General features: G+C 38.1%; 2 protein-coding genes across 6 annotated transcripts; both read left to right on the forward strand.

The window, feature by feature from the left end:
* Positions 1-4,158: 4,158 nt before the first annotated feature.
* Positions 4,159-10,807, forward strand: LOC102713786 (putative leucine aminopeptidase 1). The gene is made up of 10 exons (XM_015843020.2): positions 4,159-4,393; positions 5,145-5,604; positions 6,022-6,216; positions 6,324-6,549; positions 6,947-7,073; positions 7,150-7,245; positions 7,516-7,593; positions 8,653-8,713; positions 8,825-9,012; positions 10,350-10,807. Exons 1-10 carry the CDS (start codon positions 4,298-4,300, stop codon positions 10,476-10,478), a joined length of 1,656 nt encoding a protein of 551 aa, XP_015698506.2. The 5' UTR covers positions 4,159-4,297; the 3' UTR covers positions 10,479-10,807.
* Positions 10,808-12,433: 1,626 nt separating this feature from the next.
* On the forward strand, positions 12,434-20,016 carry LOC102709889. Of its 5 annotated transcripts, none has more exons than XM_040529386.1 (15): positions 12,434-12,449; positions 13,217-13,383; positions 13,630-13,695; positions 13,847-13,932; positions 14,149-14,713; positions 14,839-14,924; positions 16,014-16,444; positions 16,588-16,995; positions 17,112-17,481; positions 17,734-17,964; positions 18,068-18,192; positions 18,280-18,363; positions 18,509-18,666; positions 18,924-19,041; positions 19,112-20,016. In XM_040529386.1, exons 2-15 carry the CDS (start codon positions 13,363-13,365, stop codon positions 19,306-19,308), a joined length of 2,946 nt encoding a protein of 981 aa, XP_040385320.1. In that variant the 5' UTR covers positions 12,434-12,449; positions 13,217-13,362; the 3' UTR covers positions 19,309-20,016. The 5 variants fall into 5 exon arrangements, with proteins under 5 accessions (XP_040385320.1, XP_040385318.1, XP_040385321.1 ...); XM_040529384.1 differs by lacking the exon at positions 12,434-12,449 and adding an exon at positions 12,519-12,709; XM_040529387.1 differs by lacking the exon at positions 12,434-12,449 and adding an exon at positions 12,519-12,709 and having other exon boundaries at positions 16,588-16,977.
* The last annotated feature ends 235 nt before the right edge of the window (positions 20,017-20,251 follow it).

Raw genomic sequence — 20,251 nt, forward strand, 5'->3', positions numbered from 1 at the left:
TTAATTTGACTAGAAATAAGCTTAGGCAATGTTTAGCCATGCTTAGTTCAATTAACTCACCAATTAGCATTTAAATATTTGTTAGACTTAATAGACCTTTAATGGTTGTGATCATGATTAATTTCCCAATGTGGATTAATATAACTAAAATATTGCTTATGGTGGGCTGTGGGTGCATGGTTTTGAGAGTCGTGCCCATGGCAATTAAGGACTGGTTCTCAGGAAACCCTAGAAGTCTTACACGTACTAACCACAAGCCAGAGTGGGCAACGGTGAGACTCATAGTCTAGCTTGTCCCTATTCGACGTACTCAGGCAAGGGTGGGCGTGATGGAGTATGGATAGGAATCGTGGTGTAACGATGGTCCTATGCTGCTTCCAGATCCACCTAGGCACAAGAGGGGATGCCCGACTTGGTGTAAAGGAGGGGACGAAACCTGAAGTGTGGTGCGATTGTCTAGGGAGGGTTAGGTGAAAGGTCTTATCATGGTTTTCGTACTGAGGTATCGTGGTGATACGTTAGGGCATGGTAATATGCTTGGGAGCCATGTCTTGTGGGTAAAGTTGTACACCTCTGTAGAGTAAAACTATTCAAATAGTCGTACCCGCGGTTATTGGACGAACTGACAGATTCGCTGGGATTAGTTAAACCATTAATAACTTGATTAATCTTGGAATTGGTTTGACCCTGTACAATGTGGTGTAACGTTGACAGTTGTTTGGGTCTATCGCAACGTGGTGTAACGTTGGGCAGAGGGTTGACCCTGTCGCTACGTGGTGTAACGTTCGATAGTGGTCTGGGCCTATTGCAACGTGGTGTAACGTTGGATGATTATTTTAAATGTTATTTACTATTTTTATTCAGTCTATTTTATCTACTGTTTTGCTAATTTACTGTTGCTTTTGTGCAATTTAAACTTAGTCTATCCTTGTTATCCTATTGCATTCATTATTCTCCCTCTCTTGGGTGTTACTTGTTGAGTACGGTGGTTCGTACTCAGCTTTGCTTAATTTTTCCCCACCGGAGCAAGTGCCAGAGTTTCAGTCAGAAGGTTGTTCCTAAGGTTGAAGTGAGATTCAGTCCACCGTCAAGAATGTCTGTGGTGTGAAGCCATCATCGCCAGCTGAAGCTGAAGATTAGATGGTTTAGTTTGTTTTATTTTTCCACTGCATTTCGATAAATAATTATTTTTATTTGTTTTTAAGTCGTAGAACTGTGTATTAATTTGTCATAGTGCGTACTCGGACTGATTCCTAGACCGAGATTAATGCATGCTATTGTTCAGAAATTTGGTGTAAATTTCTGAGCATGACAAACCCACCACCACCACCCACAATAAAGCTAGTCGAGTTAAAAAATAACTGACATATACGAGTGTTTGAGTTAAAAAATAACTTATATATGCGTGAGAGTGTTTACTAAGATAAACCGTGGAGTTAAAATTTAACTGATAACAACATGAAAGGAATGTATTTGTTTACTGGTTGAGGAGTTAAAAATTAACTGAAGACACCCATAGATTTTAGGTAAAATTGCAACGATACCATTAGAATTTTGCAAAATTGGAGATATGCCATCCTCGCCTACATGTCAGGGACCTACATGTCATTAAGATACCAATGGCATATCTCCAACTTTGCAAATTTATAATGGCACGTTTACAAATTTCCCATTTTAGTCCCCATGAAGATTTACGAAGTTAAAAATTAACTAATGACAACGTGTAAGGAATGTGTTCGTTTAGTGATTCATTCGTAGTCGTTCGATGTGAAGTTAAATTTTAACTATTATTTAAAAATGTCTGCATGAGATCGCTACCTGGGAAAATGATCTAGTTATTGCGATGTTGTACTTGTTGAGATAAAAAATAACTTGCCGATGGTCATGACAAAAATATTTTTGTCCATGCTTAACATCTGTTTGGTTAAAAAAAATAACTAACACACGCTTATCAGCACCAAATCAATAATTACATGGCTTGGTACGTGATAAGTTAAAAATTAACTGTTGGGTTAGATAATTATTTGTTAACTGTAGTTAATAATGACTAAAATCTTGACAGCATGTTTGAGTTAAAAAATAACCCACTCAAACAAGCATGTCATATACCCAATCGCGTTGTGCCATATCCAGTATGAGTTAAAAACTAACTGGCTTCACAGTTATAATGGTGTTGCGTGTTGAGTCAAAAATTAACTCAAAAGTGATTGTCCACTTATTGAACAATGTATTGGTTGTTTAGTTAAAAATTTACTTGCATTCACTAGTTTGTACTCGTGCTTCAGTAAGTTAAAATTTAACTAAAAAGAGTCAAAACTTAACTCACTTTATTTAGGGCACCCCGCAAGTAATTCAAATAGTTAAAATTTAACTACATCTTGTATAAACGGGGTGGTTGCTCTACTGGGTGGTGTGGGGCCTGGGTTGGTTGGGTGTGTCACCAGCGGTGTATTACGTAGCGGTGTACAGTAAAAATATATAGCTACTCCTTTGCTTTCACGTCTATAATGTAGAAACAACTCTATACCTGTTTTTCTCTCACAGAAAATATCGGTTTCTGCTTTAAATCGTATTTCTGTTCATCGTTGCTTCCCGGATGGAAAAACAGAAAAGATCACGGCTGGCTGCTTCTCTGGAATCAAACAGAGAAAGATCGTTGTTGGCGGCTTCTCCGGACTGAAACAGAAAAGATTGTTGCAGCTGGTTTCTGCTGCATCATTCTCTGGATTGAAACAGAAAATAACGTTGTTGCTCTTCCGGCTAAAAAACAGAAATTACTATAGCATGATTGATCCAACAGTGAAATTCTGAAATTTATATTCCTCCGGCAAGAAAACAGAAAATATTGTTGCCGTTCTTCCGGATTAAAAACATAAATTAGTATCACCTTTCGAAATTTGTATTCATCCATCTAGAAAATAGAAAATATTGTTGCTTCTCTTCCGGAATAAAAACATAAATTAGTATTACCGTATTTCAGATTGTTTCTGCTTCTCCGGCTAGGAAACAGAAAAGATCGTAGTTGTATTCCTCCGGCTAGAAAACAGAAAATATTGTTGAAATAGAAATAACGTTAAAACAGAAATTAGTATAAAGTGATTGTTAAAAAACAGAAAATAACGTTAAAAAAACAGAAAATATTGTTGGAACAGAAAATAACGTTAAAAACAAAAAATATTGTTAAAAATAGAAATCAGTACAATGTGATTGATCCAACACTGAAATTTTGAAATTTATATTCCGGATTAAAAACAAAAAATAGTATTACCGTACAGATCGTTTCTGCTTCTCCGGCTAGGAAATAGAAAAGATCTTAGTTGTATTTCTCCGGCTAGAAAACAGAAAAGATCTTTGAAACAGAAAATAACTTGCGTTGCTGCTCTTTCGGTTAGGAAACAGAAAGGATCGTTCAAACAGAAATTAGTATTACCGTATTTTAGACGTTGGATGCTTCTTCGGCTAGGAAACAGAAAGGACGTTCATTAAAAAATTGGTCTGTTATTTTTTCACCCTTTCAAATACTTAAGGTAAAAGTAACTACACGTGATAATATGATAGGCCCTTGATTTTACGGGCCCAAGGCCAGGAACGGCCCTTATATTTAAGTAGCGATAGCAGATTAAGTTATATTTATTTAGAAACTATTTCAGATTATTTCTAACCGTTCCTTTGAATAGTTTACTACTCTGGTCTACGCAATCCTTTGACTCCTATACAGGTTTGGATTGCAGACAATAACAGAGAGACGACCAAGGTGGTTTTTTTAAGAGGCTAAACTTTTAACCCCTAGTTACATCGGATATTTGAACATTTATTTTAAATAGCAAATGTAGTCTATAAATAACATCCATGTATAATTTTAGACTAATTTGTGATACGAATCTAATGAGCTTAATTAATCCATAATTAGCCTATGTGATGCTACAGTAAATATTTGCTAATTATGGATTAATTAGACTCAAAAAATCCATCCACGGATTAACTTTCATTTATAAAATTAGTTTTTTTATTAATCTATATTTAATACTTTAAATTAGTGTCAAACATCATATGTAATATGCCAGGAAGTTCAGTACACTTCACCGCATTGCAGTCGTCTACTGATCCCCGATCAGACGGATGCAGACGCAACTCCACACCAATATATACGTGGCCACCGCCGCCGCCGCCGCCGTAGTCGTCGTCCACATCGCCGTGCTCCCCGGCCGCCTCCGCCACTCACCTGCCCGCCGCAGCTAATTACCTTACCTCACGCTAGCTCAGTCGTAGCTCGGCCGCGGCACTCCGGCCGCTCGCTATGGGAGGACACGCCGTCGCCGTCGACGTCGCCGCCGCGGCGACCCCCTCGCTCGGCCTCACCGTGCCCAACGCCGCCGCCGACAATCCACTGCAGGTATGGTGCGTGAGCTGAGCTGCTCATGAGATCGATCGATGCGTTTGGCTATGTAACTTGGGGTTCATGCGTCTTCTTAATGCTCCTCATCTCTGGGAACAGATGGTTTCTTTACTTCTGCTCCTTTGGTTGACTCGATCACTGACTTAGTTAGTACAGTATTTTGGATTATCTTTAATTAACAAAAATCGTATAACAACAGCTATTATGTCTCAACTATCAACTTAGCTAGTCTTTTCCTAGAAATATAATAATACTAATATATGATTTTAGTAATATGTTGTAGCTTTAATTATCTAACAAGTTAAATTAACTCAGTTACCCATAAAAAACCTTCAATATTCATGTCCATGAGTGTGTTACATTAACCGGCTTGCCATGTGTACACTGCAATATCCATGCTGATGTATGTCATGTCTATATTTCTTACCTATATCTTTACTATTAAAAACACAGTTATTCAGTCCTCTTTCTCACCCCATGTCGAGCATAAACCCCGCTTACCTAAAACCATAAAAAAATTAAGTGGTTTTTTTAAAAAAATACGTTTCTTTTCTCTCTACCAATATGATCAATCATACGAGACCATTGCAACATATGGATATATTACTAGTAAAATAAAGTTATAGTTTTCTGACAAGATTGTTTGCTATTGTTGCAGTTTTGTGAAATATCATTATAGCAAAATTATTTTCAAAATGATTGCAGTTTCTTTTTGAGGAAATGAGCTCGAATATTCTTGAATTGGCAGGTCACTTTTGCCGCGAAAGACATGGAACTCACCGAGTGGGAGGGAGACATCCTCGCCGTCCTGGTGCCAGAGAGCGGCGTGTCCGGGGCCACGCCGCCGAGCTCCACGTTCGCGAACGCCGCCGCGCTGGCGAAGCTCGACGGCCAGCTCGGTGGCCTCCTGTCCGAGGCGTCGGCGGAGGAGGACTTCTCCGGGAAGGCCGGGCAGTTGGTGGCTCTCCGCCTCCCCGCTGCCACTGGGAGCCACGGTTTCAAGAGGGTGTGCCTTGTCGGCGTTGGCAAGGTCGACGCGCCGCGCTCCGCCGCCGCCGCCGCGGCTTGCCGGAGCGCCGGCGAGTCCGTCGCGGCGGCCGCCAGGGCTGCCCAGGCTCACAGCGCCGCCGTTGCTCTCGGCTCGCCGACGCCGGGTTGGGGTCACGGCGAGGATTTCAGGCCGGAAGCTGCTGCTGCAGTGGCTTCTGGTAGTGTGCTGCAGCCTGCATGCTTCTGTTGCTTTCGCATGTTATTTTTAATTTTCTTCAATATTATCTTGTAGGCCCAAATTTGCAATCGTAGTTGAAATTGGTTATTTCCGTGTTTCAAGTTATAAAATTTTCTGGTCTTTTTCTAGATTTATATGTATACTAATTAATTTAGACACATATAATTAGGCAAATCCAGAAAATGAAAAAGTTATAATGTTAGGAAGTATAAACGGATAGTTGTAAAACAAAATATTATGGAGGTCTTTTTTCAAGGTAAATCTGTTAATCTGATTTTGATGTAATCAACCTAGATATTTTGAAAGGTGGCTCTGTTCAAGGTTCTTGAAGTTTTACCTGAAACATGTTTCACTGTTTCATGCTGGATTGTCTTCCTGTTTGGATTGCAATTTGCAGTAATTGTGCTTGGGTTGCATGAGGACAGCAGATACAAATCTGAATCCAAGAAGGTGCATCTTGAGCGTGTAGATTTTATCGGATTTGGTGCCGGCGATGAGGTGGAAAGCAAACTTCAGTACGCAAATGATGTTTCTTCAGGTGTGATCCTCTGCAAAGAGCTTGTGAACTCACCTGCAAATGTCCTCACCCCTGGTAAATCAAGACATCTTCTTGCTGAACAATGTCTGAACATTTTCCATACATTCCATTGCAAGGTCTGCCTGCTTATCTGAATATTCAACTCACTGTTCTTTCTTCAGCTGCACTCGCAGAGGAGGCATCAAAGATTGCTTCTACGTACAGCGATGTGTTGACTGCGACGATATTAGATCAGGGGAAATGCAGAGAGTTGAAGATGGGTTCCTACTTGGCAGTTGCTGCAGCCTCTGCAAATCCTCCTCACTTTATCCACCTGTGTTACAAACCACCTGGAGGGAATGTCAAGAGGAAGCTGGCTATTGTTGGGAAGGGCCTGACCTTCGACAGGTTCTATTTCTACAAACTTTGTTGATTGTTATACTCAGGCCGCGTTTGCAGCTGCCTGTGCCATCTAGTCTAATCAGCGCACATAAAACGGAAAAAGCCATTACCATATGATTAATTGAGTATTAGCTTTTGCAAGTTTGGAAAATGGATTGGTCTGTTTTTTAAACAACTTACATATAATTCTTTTGCAAAAAAACGCACCGTTTAGCAGTTCCGGAAGGATGTAGAAAAAGAGGAAAAAATGCCTTAAGCGTCACCTGCAAACGCGCCCTGAGATAGTGCTTGGTTTGGAAATATACGTGACATCTTCGATGTGTTTGTCATAATGGAAACTTTTTTGCAATGTCAGTCTTAAATAATGTTAATTTCTACAATTGATTCAGAGATTTGTCTGCAGTGGGGGTTACAACATTAAGATTGGAGCAGCCACCAATATTGAGCTGATGAAGAAAGACATGGGTGGTGCTGCAGCAGTCTTTGGTGCAGCAAAAGCTTTGGGCCAAATCAAGCCTCCTGGAGTAGAAGTACCTCACTTTGCTGTTACTAGTGTGAGAACTACAATGTCTCAGTGTTTCTGCTAATGATTCCCTTTTATCACAGGTCCATTTTATTTCTGCTGCCTGTGAAAATATGATTAGTGGCACAGGCATGAGGCCTGGTGACATTGTGACTGCTTCTAATGGAAAAACTATTGAGGTATGATTCTTGCAATAATACATCGAAAACACGTCACTATTCAGCATCCACAAGGCATAATTATTCAGTAACAGCGCAAATGTGCGATGCTTAATTACAACATATTTTTTGTCATACATTTGAAAGATCAGAATATTCAGTCATTCATGATCCACAAAGTATCGCAAAATCAGTAACACCATGATGCTTATCCTGCTTGTCAGTAATGCCAAGAAGGTATAAGATCCAAGCTGTTCTTATAGTCCAGTTTTTGTACATTCGTTTGTTCAGGTAGACAACACTGATGCAGAGGGAAGGCTTACACTTGCTGATGCTTTGATCTATGCTTGCAAACAGGGTGTTGACAAGGTAACAGTTCATTTAAACATGCCTTGTATTTTATTTATATGATTTCCATTTCGAGCTTTGATGATTTGTTTGCATAAATTTGTATGCCAAAATTTTTATAAGACACATTTCTGTTGTTGGTTGTGAACTCCTGGTGGTATCGGCTTAGGTGGTATGAGAGGAGACTAAAGGGTTTTTTTTTTTTTTTGAGCAGCAGAGGAGACTAAAGGTTGGGGAGGAGAGATTAGACTAATTCTGAATAATCGCTTGCTTACCCCAACATAGATACAATCCATCTTTAGATAGATGCAGCGACTTAACCATTATGTAAGAAACTCAACCTAATCTTATGACCACCAACCATAGACCTAATCATCTTTAGACCATGTTTATTTCAATTTGGAATTATTATAATCCAGATTATTGAAAGTAAGCTGAAAGAAACAGACAACTTATTAAAGTAACCTATTATAATCTAGAGCCTAGCTTATTATAATCTGATAAGCTCATTTAGGTAAGCTTTTTCCAGATTATTAGGTGAAAAATTACCCATCATGCCACCCACTCCCTCTTTAGACTTACAAACCCAATAATTTAGGCTGTAATAATCTAGGAAAGAAACAACTCACAGCTTGTTTTACTACAAATTATAATAATCTAGCTTATAGTAATCTGACCCAATAATCTAGATTATAATAATCTTAAGCCGAAAGAAACAGGGCCTTAATATAATCCATTATCTAAAAAAAAATAGACCTAATCATCTGCCATGTATTGGTTTGGAAGTGCATCCCTAGCAATTTAAAAACAAATGCTAGAAAGAAACTATGATGAAAAAAAAATCTAAAATTAAGTTTTAAAATTCAAGTTTAGCAATGCCTTATAAGATATAGGGCAAAGGATATGGCAAGATTGAGTTATTTATAGAACCCTGTTTGGACAAAAAGAAATATTGCACTGAATTAAAGCACACGCACCACATGGTCACACATTAATTTGAACAGTTCATTGTGCTTGTCACTCCACTAAATATAGGAGTTGTTGCTCACACTACTGACTTATCTTTAATTATGCAAGCAGATTCTTGATCTGGCAACTCTTACTGGTTACTGCAGAATTGCACTTGGTCCTAGCATTGCTGGTAAGATTAAATATAATATCTCCTCTGCAATCCTCTCCATTAATAAATATTATCAAATTTTGAGTGGGTCACATTGATGTTCTGCATAATGATAAGGAATATTTTGTGCAGGAGTTTTAACACCAAGTGATGAACTGGCCAAAGAAGTTGCTGCGGCATATGAGGCATCAGGAGAGAAGTTCTGGAGGCTGCCAATGGAAGAAAGCTATTGGGAGCAAATGAAATCTAGTGTTGCTGATATGATTAACACCGGCAGTCCACTGGGTGGTGCTATTACTGCTGCACTATTTCTGAAACAGGTATATTTCTCTCTTGCATGGCTTATTTTCGCCTGAGTAAAATTCTGGTATGGACATAGGCCATAAATTGTAATGGAAGATTATTATTGAAAAGAATTATATAAGATTAGTCAATGTAAAAGTATTTGAAGGATGGTGGAAAAACTGAATTCAAAATGCAAACTTAAACCACACGATAATTTCCACCAGTGAATAACACTATGGACAGTAATAATGTTGAATGAAACTAAGTAATGAAACATAGCCAACGTCTTCCAAGACAAGAAAACGAAGACTGATTCGAGTCTATTCTGGTTGACAAATCTTCGAGTATTAGTGAGTAAAAGATTGAAATATTTTAAAAGTTGCATTGGATAAGCACACAGTTTTCATACCACTGATCATTAATTGAAGGAAAAAAAATCATATACACATACTCTAAAAACTAAAACTTGGCATTGAATTAAAAAAAAAAAGGTAAACCTGCCCTTAAATCACAAACCAATTGAAATATCTCAGCAAAAAGATCAAAAGGGGAACAAGCAAAAATGGTTAATAGAGTGCGGAGAGCAGATCAGAGACATTGGTAACAAGGGTCGTTGCACAAGATCATATGCCAATGCATGGTTACATAACTCTTGGGGAAATAGGGTGCAATTTCATCCCAAACAAACAATGGTGGAGTCACCAATGAAAATGAGACGCTGCTGGTGTTAGAAACCAACGGAAAGTGACACCAACAACGGAGCCCTGCTTGTTATCTCCGCTCCAACCTCCAAGGCAGTGAAAGAATGAATGACATTGCTCCGGTCCAATAAAAAGTAACTCGAGGTACCAAATCGTTTCTCACCATTGGATCTAGCTGAGTAGGATGTGCATTGTTAGATTCAACGATCAGAAATAATTTGGTACTACGAGGTACCGGTATCTCGAGATACTTTTTGTTACTTTTTTGTTAGAGTGGACTGAAGCAAATCTCATTCCGTTTCATTTCAAAACTACACTTACTATGCACACTGACAAGAAGACATCGAGGTGGTGATGCAGAGCACTCTAGCAGTCTAGATCACAAAACAACCAGATAGGCAGGTAACGGCCGGCGACTGAGACCACAAGGGGAAAATGTTCATACATATCCTGCAAAAATCGATGAAAAACAAAGCTTCTTTGTTTACATCCCGGGTTACTAATTCTGCCGCCACTTGGTCATTTAGGATTACGTATTCAGTAGCAACAAAATGCTCAATGATTGAATTTATTGGCTTATCTTCTGAACTGAATTACCAAATTATTAGTTCTAGCTCATAACTTTTTAGACAGCTTTCATGGCACAAATGGGGCTCATGCTTCTCTTGCAGTTTGTTGATGAGGAAGTGCAATGGATGCACATTGACATGGCTGGGCCTGTCTGGAACTACAAGAAGAAAGAAGCCACCGGATTCGGCGTCTCCACCTTGGTGGAGTGGGTCCTCATGAACTCATCTTAGAACGAACTGATCTCTCCCATACTTCAATAAAACATGGGGATCTCTTTTTTTTTTCCCTGTACAATGAGGGTTTTCATTGTTTCAATAATTCTAAGTATATTGTGTGGAATGATGGATGGATATCGCTCATATATTGTGTGGAATGATGATTTGTTATGCTTGCATTTTGAGCTCTAGAATATAATAATTGCAGGTGATGTGGCCTGCTAGTATGTAGAATAATAGATAATGACACAACATATTTGCATATTGAGATTGAGAGGGTAATATTGGTGGCAGGAAGGAAGAGATAGATGTAGTCATATAATAGTTGGGAGCTAGGACAACTTTATAATACGGCTGGTAGAGTCAGCATGCATTGTAAAGAGATCTGACACTGCAGTATTTGAGGATTTAGTTTGGTCAATACCAAAGTATAGGCAAGACAGTAGTAAGGAAAAAAACATATAAAATCTTATGCAAGTTTGGGACCCGATAATAGTCTAGTCCTGCTTATATGTATTTAATGAGAATCACAATGAATATAAGATGAGAGTAAGCTATTGTTCTAACCTATCTAACTATAAAGTGGTAACAAAGTTAACGAGATTGAAGTCAGCAGCTAGCAGTGAGGCGACTCCTTAGATCTTGATTTGACATGGCTTTGCGTTTATCATGAGATTAAATCTCATCCCCTCCTAGGTGGCCTATGCGTTTATACCATTAGATATCTAAGTAAGAACTCGGATAAACTTTAGGTAATACAATAAGATAGATTGAATTAGACCAGACAGATTGAATTAGACCAGTTATCTTTCTTTTTTCTTTCTTGTATGCTTTCCAAAATACTTGTATAACTATCCATATTCAACCATACATGTGTCTAGTGGACACGTTACCACATGAGTATGAGGTATGCTATCTATTGCACCGAGGAATAAGTCTCTCGTCGACAGTGCAATGGAACTTTATGTTTTGCATAATTGATCCGTAAAAACACATAATTTCTTTATCTATGGTTTTACAACGGGGCTTGAATATATTCAATAGGAGAAAAAAAGAGCATCTAACTGCATTTCTTGTTTATCTAATATATGCTAATATGTTTATTTAACACCAAATAGTTAATTGTATCATTTAAAAATACCCCTTCTTATATTATTCATAAGACTGGAGTATCTCTAAATTCTCACCGATCATTTGACCCTAAAAAAGTAACTTTATTCGATGGGAGAAATAGAAAAGAGCAATGTGCTTATCTAGTATATATATGCCAGTTTGTTTATCTAACACCTTATAGTTAATTATATCGTTTAAACGTATCCCTAGTATTATATATAAGATTGGAGTACCTCTAAATTCTTGCCAATCGTTTGATCCATACAGAATTGCTTTGAGAACTAGCAAGTATCTAGGTAATCATAAGTTTCCTAGTTGACACGACATTTATACACCACGGATTCTCACAACAAATAAACAAAAGATACAGACTAATGAATACTATAAGAGGTGTATTTGAACTAGACAGTAAATTAATGGGATGATAAACAAACATACATACATAACAATTACATCTAACTTGATTTGCACACATCCACCCTCAAATATATTTAAGCCCCAATATACATAATCGAGTGTTTCTTTGACCCAATAAATCAAACAGTAGTTGATCAACACGATAATGTTTGCACCTCAATTTATCATAAAGATAAATGACACATTAGATAAAAAAGCTCTAATGAATAATATAAGAAATGTATTTAAATCAGGCGATAAAAGTAAGTAAGTGACTATAATAAAAAATAAAAAATATATATACGAATAGACAAGATAGCAACTACTTCGCATCGAATTTTCGTGCATCTCACCTTAAATATCCTTGCACCCCAACATAAAACCGCGCATTCCCTCGAACCAAGCTCTGGATGCTTCTTCTCCCTCTTCTTCCTTTTTGAAAAAAAAAAGGAGCTTCTTCTTCCTCAAAATCGCAAGGTTTCTTTTTCCTTATTTTTGCAGTTGCTCCATTTTTCCGCTTCATTTTTTTTTCTTTTGCCTCCTCACCTCCTTCCTCTGCCTCCTCACCTCAGCCCCTCGGGGCGGACGCAGCGTCTCGCGGCGGCGGCGTTGGCTCGCGGGAACCGTTGCGGCATCCGCTCGCGGAAGACGGTGCGGGTGCACGTGTCCCTGACCTCCTGCCTGCATCCAATTCCAAGGGGAAGAGGAGAGAGAGAGAGAGAGAGCGGCGGCGGCACGTAGGCATTTGGGCATCCGCTCGCTCCTTTCTCCCCTCCCTCCTCCACTTGTTCCTAGGGTTTTAGGCGCGGCCGTTTCGGTTTGAACTCGTTCTAATATGCCGTGGCTGATTTTGGGGATTAGGCGGTTGGCGGGGGGCGCGGGGGGGGGGGGGGGGGGGGGCGTAGATGCAATCCATTCCATCGAGGTTTCCTCTTGGGGATTCGGCCGAATATACCCAGCCCGAGTGATGATGATTTTCCTATGGATGGGATTGTGTAAAACTGTCATCCATATGGGGAACCTTGCTTAATGTTGTTTACAACAAATTTTTATTTATGGCTTAATGTTATTTATTGCTGTTCTCTTAGTTAGAGCACCCTTTTTTTGTGTTACAAATGTCAGAATTAGATAATACTGAATACTGGAGAAAATGGCAGTAGGGAATTTTAGTGTTAAGCATGTAGCACTAGTTTTCTAAATTGATTTCCTACTGCCATTTTCTCATGATGGGTATCGATTTCTAGGTTCTTTGCCTGTCATACTGGAGGAGCTGCATCTACTTTCACTCGCGATGATGTATATGTTCTCATTGTTGGGGTAATTTTCGATTCTGAGAAAGAACGCTCATTGCTGAACCAGAAGCTTCTTGACGAAAACCTGAGCCAGTGACATGCGGCGCAAGATGGATGATGTGAGTTTTTTTTATTTCTAAACCTCATTTATTCCAGCTTTTATGGTTCTTCTATGGGCTAATATATTTTACCAACGATAAATATACCCAGCTATTTTTCTTTACTTGTTATGATTGAGTTATTGGTCAAGGATTCACTTGAAATGTATTCTATATGGGAATCAAGTCAAAGTAATGACATACATGATATATTAAAAAAATAATTTGTATCGAAAACTAAATCCCTGTGATGGATTCAATTTTCAGCTGGTATCAAATGCGGAAGAGAACAATGGTGCTTGTGTGGATAGTGGTTCTGATGAAAGTGAAGACGTGAGTCCAGAACTTAAATTTCGTGCTGTATCATTTTTTATTCACTTACTGAACCTCAACAATATGCATGTAAATCGTATGCAGGACTCTTTTCTTTGTGGTTTTTGTTAAAATTTGAACTTCTAATTTGTGGCAATTTATACATAAATAGGTGAAAGTATGTGACATATGTGGAGATGTTGGTGAGGAGAAGAAGCTTGCTGTTTGCAGTAGATGCAATGATGGTGCTGAACATATGTGAGATTTTCATTGTTCTTACTTTCTGTATAATTAATTTGAAGATTTTGATTGAGATAACACAAAGTTTTAGGATGCACTATTGCCATCCTGGCATTGGATTAGCATGGAAAATTGCATCTTGTTCATCATTTCTTTGCCATAATGTCTCATTGCCTTGTCTAAAGATAATGCTGTTTAGCTTCTTTAAAGTTTTATGTTTTCTTGTGCCTCCAGTTACTGTATGAGGGTAATGATTCCAGAAGTTCCGGAGGGTGATTGGTTGTGTGAGGAGTGTCAAGCTGACGTACAAATTAAAAAGGAAAAGAACACACTTGAGATTTCTCAAGCAAAGGTTAACACAATTTGCACTGGGGGTAATATGAAGGCTGCAAATGTGGGCAACTTAGAGTTAAATGAAGAAGATAAGGGAAATGATAAATCTAGAAAGAGGACCAAAGAAGACACAGGGATTATTGGCAAACCTGTACCAGGAACTGGCAATGTATGCTGTGCACCCGTCCCTAATGGCTGTATTTCTACGGGAAACAAGGAAGACGGCAGCTCATGCGTCGCTGGTGGCGAGGCTGCTAATGACAGTGAACTTGGTTATGGCCATCAGCAGACATCCAATGGGAGAAACACTGTTTCTAATTTTAAGGTACTAGAGGGGGAGAGGCATAATTTGCGAGGCAGTAATGATGTTCCATGTAGCTCTGAGGTTGATGTGTTATCTTGTATGACTTTAAAGAATAAAAGTTCTACAATGAGTGAGACTAAACGTTCTGAAGAGGTAGAAGATGTGAGTTCAAAACTTCAAATTTCTGTTTCATTTTATATTGCTTACTCTATCTTGATCGATGGCAGTGTAAAAATGTAGATTGTTTTCTATAAACACTGTGTTTTGAATCATTCTAATAACAACAGGTGAAAGTCTGTGACATATGTGGAGATGTTGGTGCTGAGGAGAAGCTTGCTGTGTGCGGTAGGTGCAGTGATGGTGCTGAGCATACGTAAGATTTCTTATTCTTGCCCTTTCTGTATTGGTGCTGTTCTATCTAGTACTCAGTATCTGATAAATGCACAGTATGATCCTGATTTTATGTTTTCTATCTATTATCTGATAAAAACCATAGCTGCTATGACCCTATATCTTCGAAGTTATCCTATAGCTACAGCAGCTATTGTGGAAGCTGTCCTGAATCACTCACAAGTTTTGATGACCTATTGTATTACATTGTTATTGTTGTTAAAGCTAAAATTCGAAATAGTGAACAATGCAAGCACCATTCTGAAATTTCAATGAAAAAGCATATATTAAGCACTATGTCTACTAAGTTTGGAAAATATTATTTTGTTTAAATTAACATACCCATTAAATACCTTGAATTTATACCTGTAAAATATCAAAGGATGGGTGGCTATATGATTAACTACATCTCATGTACTCTCTTTAATTAGAATGATGCAACTATTAAAGGCTTACAATGCAAGCTATTTGCTATATTGGCATAGTGCTAACAGCAAGGATGGTAAGGGTGAGTGTGCTAGCTATAATCATGCCACATAGGATTAGCTATCTGGGTGGAGGACAGAAGTGAGGAGAGAGATTGTGTGAGCTACTAAATAGCAACCAGCTGCACGCGCACTCCAAGAAAATTAGGTCCACCACTAATGCGTGTGATAGGTCAATATATGTAAGAAGGGTGTATGGTTGAAAATATAATAATAAAAAATATCTATTGTTTATTGTGTCAATAGCTAACTATTATATGCTCTATCTATATGAAAAGATTTAGATGATGTGGCATATGCTTATTGTCAATAGTTAGCTATACTATTAAACTTGCTCTAATAACATCTTATAATGTGGCCGTAGTTAAATTTGAATTTTGAGCGGATTGTTGCTTTTGAGGACTGAAAAGGTCATTGCATATATCACTTGATGGATGGCATATACCATGGTTCATGGTGAATTATTGCTGCATACAGTGTAACCTGTACTAGGAAAAATTTGGTGGATTTGTGATTTTTTTATGTGATGTCTTATCTGATGGCAATACTGTTTGATTTCTGGAATTTTTCGTACCTTCTGTCTTCAGTTACTGCATGCGGGTGATGATGCAAGAGGTTCCAAAGGATGATTGGCTATGTGAAACATGCCATAATGAAGTAGAAAATGAAAAGAGAAAAACCAATATAGAGACATCCGAATTAAAGGTTGGTGGTTTCAAAGGACAGTCCTTTGTAGGGCCAATCAACAAATCTGTGAATACTGCAAACAGCAGTTCTTCTAAGAATGTTGTGGTTGCTGAAACTATGGGAAGTAAAGTGTCAGACAGAGGATATGAAATGAACTGTGGCAATAAGAGAAAGGATGGAGATGCAGGGATTACATCACTGGCTAGACAAAATCCACTATCACGCGAAAGCTCGTTCAAGCTGGATACAAACAAAGGAAAGAACCTTGCTGGACACATTTCAACCACATTGACATGTAATTCTCTGAAGAATCAAAAGGGACCTCTTCGTGGTAAGCTACTATTGTTAATGCTTAATTGTAACACTTTATCTGCACTCTACATTTAAGAATTTTTCTAGTTCTGCTGCTGCTGCAAGGCCTCACCTTTCAGGCTCGCAATCAAAAAGAACTTTACACACCAAGCTTTGATGCAGGTCAACTCTCCAAATCCACATCTTTCAACAATTCAAAGGTCCCCAAGGTGAAACAGTTACTGAATGAACTTACTCAGAAGCCCAAAACTTTGAAGGACTCTTTGTCCTGTCCTACGAGAAAAGAGGGGCCAATGGGCATACTTGCTAAATCAGCATCATTTAAAAAGCCTAGATCTTTTGAGCCAGTAAATAAGGCAAAGCTTTCCACAGTGAATCCACTGGTGAGCGAAAATGCAAGAAACGATATATTGACTTCCATATTAGGGTCCAGCTCCTTAACTGGATCGGTGGCTGTTCCAGTTCATTCTAAAGCACAATCTTCTGCACAACATCTGAATAAAGGAAATAAAATGGCTGATTCAAATACTTTAGGCACTTCTGGTGGTGAAGGTGCTAGAAATTTTCTTGGTGATTTTTTATTCTCCTTTTTATTATATTTTTGGTAATTTTAAGTTTTTATTCTGTAGCACATGTCTCCAGTAAGGTCAGTATTTTTGTATAAATAACTTTACTTCCTTTTTCAGGACATAGTGGTATAAAGAAGCCTCTTCACACAAAAGGACCTGCAGACATCACGTTAAGTAGTGCTGGTATGCTTGGTCCAGGTGCGCAGAGGAAGACAATTCAGGTTCCAGATTCTTCACATAGGGATGATCAAATAAAGAGCCCACATAGCTTGGTACCTAGTAATTCTAGCAGAAATGTGTCCATTCCTGGCACCGCATCATTGAGAGATAATCAGACTGTACCTTCCTTGAGAGGAAGATCTGTGGACAGCATTTCTGCTACATCAAATAATATGCAGGATAAAAAAATAATGTTTTACAGTGAAGGCTTTCCACTGAGCAGTAAACATATAGCTTCAACTATCCCTGAATTGGATTATAGTTGGCGGTATGAATATTCTTCTCTGTCTCATATAACTCTACTATTATGCAATCACATATTCACATTTCATATATGTATTTTGCCAGAGTCTATATGTCTATATGATCATACCTCATATAAAGTGTTTTTATATGTGCATTTCATAGTTCATATTCTTTGTATCATGAAACCCTTATTTCCACATTAGCTCTAGTTGTTATCTTTGTGTTAGATAAAACTTATTTCCATGAAGTGTTTTAAAGTATTACTTTGTAACAGAGGGGATTTTGAGTTGTTGAGGACTGGAAGATCCCCTGTGCTTTTTGAGGGTTTGCAAGCCCACTTGCCATGCTCTGCATCACCTAAAGTGCTGGAAGTGGCAAAGAAATTCCCTTCTAACATACAGCTTGAGGAACTTCCTCGTCAGAATGTATGGCCTCCACAGTTTCATGCAAATGGACCTACCATTGACAGCATTGGTCTTTTCTTCTTTGCTAGAGATACTCAATGGTGTGTCCACTGCAACTTCTCACGTTCATATTTGCTTCAATTGTTCAGAAAGCATATTATTTAGTATGTAAAAATCTCTAACTCAAATTACTTTGGTCTGCAGCTATGAGATTCACTATAGTAAATTAGTAGAAAGTCTGCTAAAGGATGATTTAGCACTCAGAGGAAATATTGAAACAGCTGAATTGCTCATATTTTCTTCAAACACCCTACCAAATAATTTCCAACGTAAGAATTTCTGACCAATTTTCTAGTGATATTCTACCTCAACAATGTTTTTGTACTGTTCTTGATATTAATCTAATTTTACTTTAGGATGGAACATGTTCCATTTTCTGTGGGGTGTATTTAGAGTTAGAAGAAAAGATTCCTTGAATGTTCCACCTGATCTACCCATAAGTAAGTATTCTAAATTTGTAAAGGCTCTCTTGGCTCCGGATCTGAGTCCTGCTTTACCATACTCATCCTCTAAAGACCAGAATAATATGGTGCTGATTTAGAACCCAACTTTGTTAAAGTCATTTACATTGTTTTGTGGCATCAGATGATAATGTTGGCTCAAATGGTGTGAAATCTTTATTTCATCCTTTGGGTGGAAACCATCTAGAAGGCCAGTCTCATGATTCAATCACAGCAAGGTTTCAAACAAATAAGAGTAGTGCAGTTAATGATTCTCTCCCTGTCCCAACAAAAAAAAGTCTTGTGAGTATTTCTAGCTTGTTCTACTGGAATATTTGTTTTTCGTGTCTTTGCATAGTATGTTGCTTTCTATTTTTTATGGTTCAAGAGAACTGTCTAATTTTTCTACTCAATGCTGATTTAAAAATATTTAGCAACCACGCATGCATATACATTCTTCTCTTGTGGTCTTCTGTCATTTTGCCCAATTTTGTTTAGAAAATACTCATTTGTTTGCACTATCACCATAATAAATTATCGATTTGCCTCCGCTAATGCAGAAACTAGCTTATTCAGAGCAGAAAGAGAAAATGGGATATCCTTCTGAGGATGGTTGTGATATACAATTTGATTATGCGGAGCTAAATACTTGCTCTGTCTCCCCAATCCATGAAAAAGGTGATTATATTGTTTGCCATCTTATCAATATTTTTAATTTTTTTTACTAATTTATTTCTGAAAAAATCAGTTAACAATAGCACAACCATCAAAATGGACAACGCTAAGCACCTGATGGATGGTGGCAATGTGGATACCATTTCACATGTTTTAGGTGGTTTACATAAAAGAAACGTTGAGGTTGCAAATTGGGATGATAAAGTCAATGGAAGACCTCAACATAAGAGAATTAAACTGGATGATGGAGGTTCTGTGTGTCCAGGTTAAGTTGAAATATAAAGAGGGATTCTTGATCTTAAGGTGCATTGCCCTGACATTTACCTGGATGGTGGCAGTGAAAGTAATGCAATGGCAGAGAGCTCAGTTTTCGTGAGACATATTTTCACCAAAAATGATCGTGTGAATGGTGCAGTGTCTGGAAACCATGTAAATCTCTGGGGATATCCTGTCCTTTCTCTCACCAGAAAGTTCGAAACAGGTAGGAGGATAATGTATACTAGCTGCCTTCTGATACACCAGTTTTCCTGTGGGCATCAAAGGAACGAAGTAAAGTGCAGCCATGGTTGAGGTGTATTGAAAGTTGAGGATTAAGCCGTCCTTGGTTTGGGGACTATCAGAATTGATGTGTTATCAGATAACTCTTTGCCACTGTCTGGTTAAGGAATCACTGGAGACAACATTTCTGGAAAGCACCTCCAACGATGTCGTGTCGATGTATTAACAGTAGCTGATTTGAGAGCGCAATGTTTACTGGAAATGGAGTACAGCACAAGGGCTCAGTTTATTAGTAGTTTGCAATTATGGTGGCCATAAGTGCATGACACAGAAAGCAGAGTAGTTAACTGTGCGGGTGACGCATGCTTAGGATGCGGTGGCTTTGTGCGTAAAAAGTCCTACTCCCTCCTTATTTTCTCCATATTTTTTTTATATGACGCCGTTGATCTCCTTATTTTCTCCATATTTTTTTATATGACGCCGTTGATTTCTAGGTTCATGTTTGACCATTCGTTTTATTAAAAAAATATATAATTATTAATTATTTTGTTATAATATGATTTATTATTATAGAAACTTTAATTATGCATTATAGTTTTGCATATTTGGATATAAATTTTGAATAAAACGAATGGTCAAACATGATTCTAAAAATCAACGGTGTCATGTATAAAAATATGGAGGAAATATTGAGGGAGTATTTTTTTTTCACTTA

This window comes from Oryza brachyantha, chromosome 12 (genome assembly GCF_000231095.2).
Source record: "Oryza brachyantha chromosome 12, ObraRS2, whole genome shotgun sequence".
In the NCBI taxonomy this organism is placed as follows: Eukaryota; Viridiplantae; Streptophyta; class Magnoliopsida; order Poales; family Poaceae; genus Oryza; species Oryza brachyantha.